The following is a 3,071-nucleotide window of genomic DNA, read 5'->3' as shown; positions in this document are numbered from 1 at the left end:
TTAAAAACCACTGTTCTAGTGCATGTATTGTATCAAGTGGTATCTCACTGTGATTTACTTTGCCTTTCCATGGTGACTAATGATGTTGAGCACTTTCTGGTGTGCTTACTGGCCACTTATATATCTCTCTGTAAAGGTTCAAGTTTCTTTTTCTTTTCTTTTCTCTTTTTTTGAGACACAGTATTAGTATGCCATAGTGTCACAGCTCACAGCAACTTCCAACTCTTGGGCTTAAGCGATTTTCTTGCTTCAGCCTCCCAAGTAGCTGGGACTATGGGCGCCCACCACGACGCCCAGCTATTTTTGTTTGCAGATGTCATTGTTTAGCAGGCTTGAGCCTGGCTCAAACCTGCCACCCTTGGTGTATGTGGCTGGCACCCTTACTCAGTGAGCTACAGGCACTGAGCCTTTTGTCCATTTTTCAATTGGGTTGTCTCTTTATTATTAAGTTGCAGCACTCTTTACATATTCTGGACATAAGTCTTTTGTCATACATGTTTTGCAAATATTTTCTCCCAGTCTGTAGTTTGCCTATTCATTTTCTTAATATGAGTAAATGCTTCTACTTTTGATAAAATCTAATTTATCATTTCTTTCTTTTATTATTACTGTTTTCTGTGTCCTCAGAAATCCTGGCCTATCCCAAGTCACAATACAGATGTTCTTCTATATATTTTTTAAGTTTTAGTTTTTGCTTATTCTTAAATATACTTGAAAAAGTTAGCTTAATTAGAAATCTAAAACATGATAAATCCTATTTTTAAAAAATGAGCTATTAACATTTTATCTAATAAGCCTGCCTAAGTTGAAAAGCAACTTTCAATGGTAAAAATTTAAAACACTGTTCTTCTGGTATTCAATTCTGAATTCCACATATTCTGCTATAGTTGTATACACAGTTTTTTCATTGCTGTCACAATGCACCAGTAAGGTAAAGGTAATCCAAACAATGTATCTGGATTTTACAAAACAAGAGCCAGTTTTACCACTTACCAATTTTAGCTCCAACAAGTCACTCAACCTTTGTAAAATGAGGATAAATCATTTCCTACTTGCCTACCTTTCACATAAAGTAAAAGCTTTACAGAAGTTAAAAACAAAATAAACCCCATACAAATGTCATATAGAAGTTAAAAACAAAATAAACCCCTATATGAATATCATTTATTTACTTTTTTAGACGAGGTCTTGCTCTGTTGCTTGCACTGGAATGGCAGTGATGCAGATATACCTTACTGCAGCCTCAAACTCCTGGGCTAAAGCCATCTTCCACCTCAGCCTCCCTAGTAGCTAAGACTACAGGCACCTGTCACCATGGTTGGCTAATTTTTCTTTCTTTCTTTTTTTTGGTTGGTAGTGACAAGGTCTCACCATGTTGACCAGGCTGGTCTTGAATTCCTAGCCTCAAGAGATCCTCCTGCCTTGTACTCTCAAACTGCTAGGATTATAGTTGTGAACCACCCCACCCAGCCTCTCTTTTTTTCTTTAAATTATAAATTATTTTATTTTTTCTCCTGCTGCCCAGGAAGTAGGGGAGGCCTGCATGTACTGCCCAACCCTGAGTGGACACACGTGGGCCAATTCAAATTAATTTTTATATAGATGGACCCTGACTTATGATGATTTACCTTACTATTTTTCAACTTTAGGATGGTATGAAAGCAATACACATTCATTAGAAACTGTGCAACCATCTGTTTTGCACTTTCAGTATGGCATTCGATAAAATTTTATTATAAAATGAGCTTTGTGTTGGATGATTTTGTCCAACTACAGTCTAATGTGTTTTGAGCACAGTTAAGGTAGGTTAGGGTAAGCTACAATGTTTGGTAGGGCAGATATATTAAATGCATTATTGACTTAGGATATTTTCAACTTACAAAGGGTTTATAGAACAAAACCCCATTGTAAGTTTAGGAGCATCTCTACTTGTTAATATGTCTGCTTTTAGAAACTACCAAATGGAAGGTTTTTAATCTGAAAACTGAGAAGCAAACTTATTAGAACTATGCTTTTAAGCAAAATTTAACAGATTCTAAGAGACAGCCCGAGGGGTTCTCTTTTGTGTAAAGTACATGACACTATTATACCTGCACTGGGACATCTACCTTGCCTGTTTAAAAGCCCTTGAATTTAATTCTTGTTATTTAAGATTGTTCCAGATGGTTGGGATAGCCAAGTAGATAACCTTGTAGTCATATATTATGCAGCTGAGGGATTCACAGACTAAGAAGTCCTGAAGTGATGTTAATAGTCAACAAATCCAACCTCTTCACTCCCTGTGGGAAAAATGAGGCCCCCAAAATATGAATGATTGCCTTAAGATAGGTAATAACAGAAGTCAGGCTAATATTCAAGTCACTCAGACCAGTGGTTTTCAACTGGGGATCACCTAAGAGGACATCGATAGTGTCTGGAGACATCTTTGTTTGTCACACTAGGAAGGTGCTATTGGAATCTGATGGCTAGAGGCTAGGGATGCTGCTAAATATCTTACAATGTATAGGACAGTCCCTCACAAAAATGAATTTATCTAATTCTTGACTAAAATGTCTATAGTACCAAGGCTGAGAAACTCTGACTTAGAATTACACTTTGTCAAATCTAGATAATCACTTTCACACTTGATGCAAACATTCTGAGATTAGTTTTAAAATAGGTTACTTCCCTTTAATCAAATATTTAGGCAAAATTAAGAATCCAGTTTGCTTGATTTGCTATGTGATGAAATACAACAGATAAAAGAATAGAACATACTTACCAGGAGCCAAAACCCAAGGGTCTTCTATCATAATCTGGCAGATCTGGAGCAATCTTACAAGCTTGTATATTCAGGTATTTAAATATGTGGATTTTTCCTTTTATACATATCTAAGAAAAGTAACATATAAATGTAACCAAATTATTGCTCATCTGAAATATGATGAAATATTAATAACATCTATTTGTTGTTACCTGTCCCAGAGGTAAAAACATAAATTCTTTTTTTTTTTCTTTTTTGGAGACAGAGCCTCAAGCTGTCCCCCTGGGTAGAGTGCTGTGGCATCACAGCTCACAGCAACCTCCAACTC

General features: G+C 36.2%; 1 protein-coding gene across 3 annotated transcripts in view; it reads right to left on the bottom strand.

Moving 5' to 3' along the window:
• The window catches only part of LRCH3 (leucine rich repeats and calponin homology domain containing 3), a 126,981-nt gene that overhangs the window by 65,872 nt on the left and 58,038 nt on the right, over positions 1–3,071 (bottom strand). For all 3 annotated transcript variants that reach the window (XM_023509011.1, XM_023509013.1, XM_023509012.1), the window contains exon 6: positions 2,762–2,871. In XM_023509011.1, coding sequence (XP_023364779.1) covers positions 2,762–2,871 — 110 coding nt within the window. The remainder of the gene's footprint in view (positions 1–2,761; positions 2,872–3,071) is intronic.

This window comes from Otolemur garnettii, unplaced genomic scaffold (assembly GCF_000181295.1).
Source record: "Otolemur garnettii isolate 467f Iridium unplaced genomic scaffold, OtoGar3 scaffold00310, whole genome shotgun sequence".
In the NCBI taxonomy this organism is placed as follows: Eukaryota; Metazoa; Chordata; class Mammalia; order Primates; family Galagidae; genus Otolemur; species Otolemur garnettii.
The sequence above is the reverse complement of the archived record's forward strand: the minus strand, read 5'-3'. Positions and strand labels throughout refer to the sequence as shown.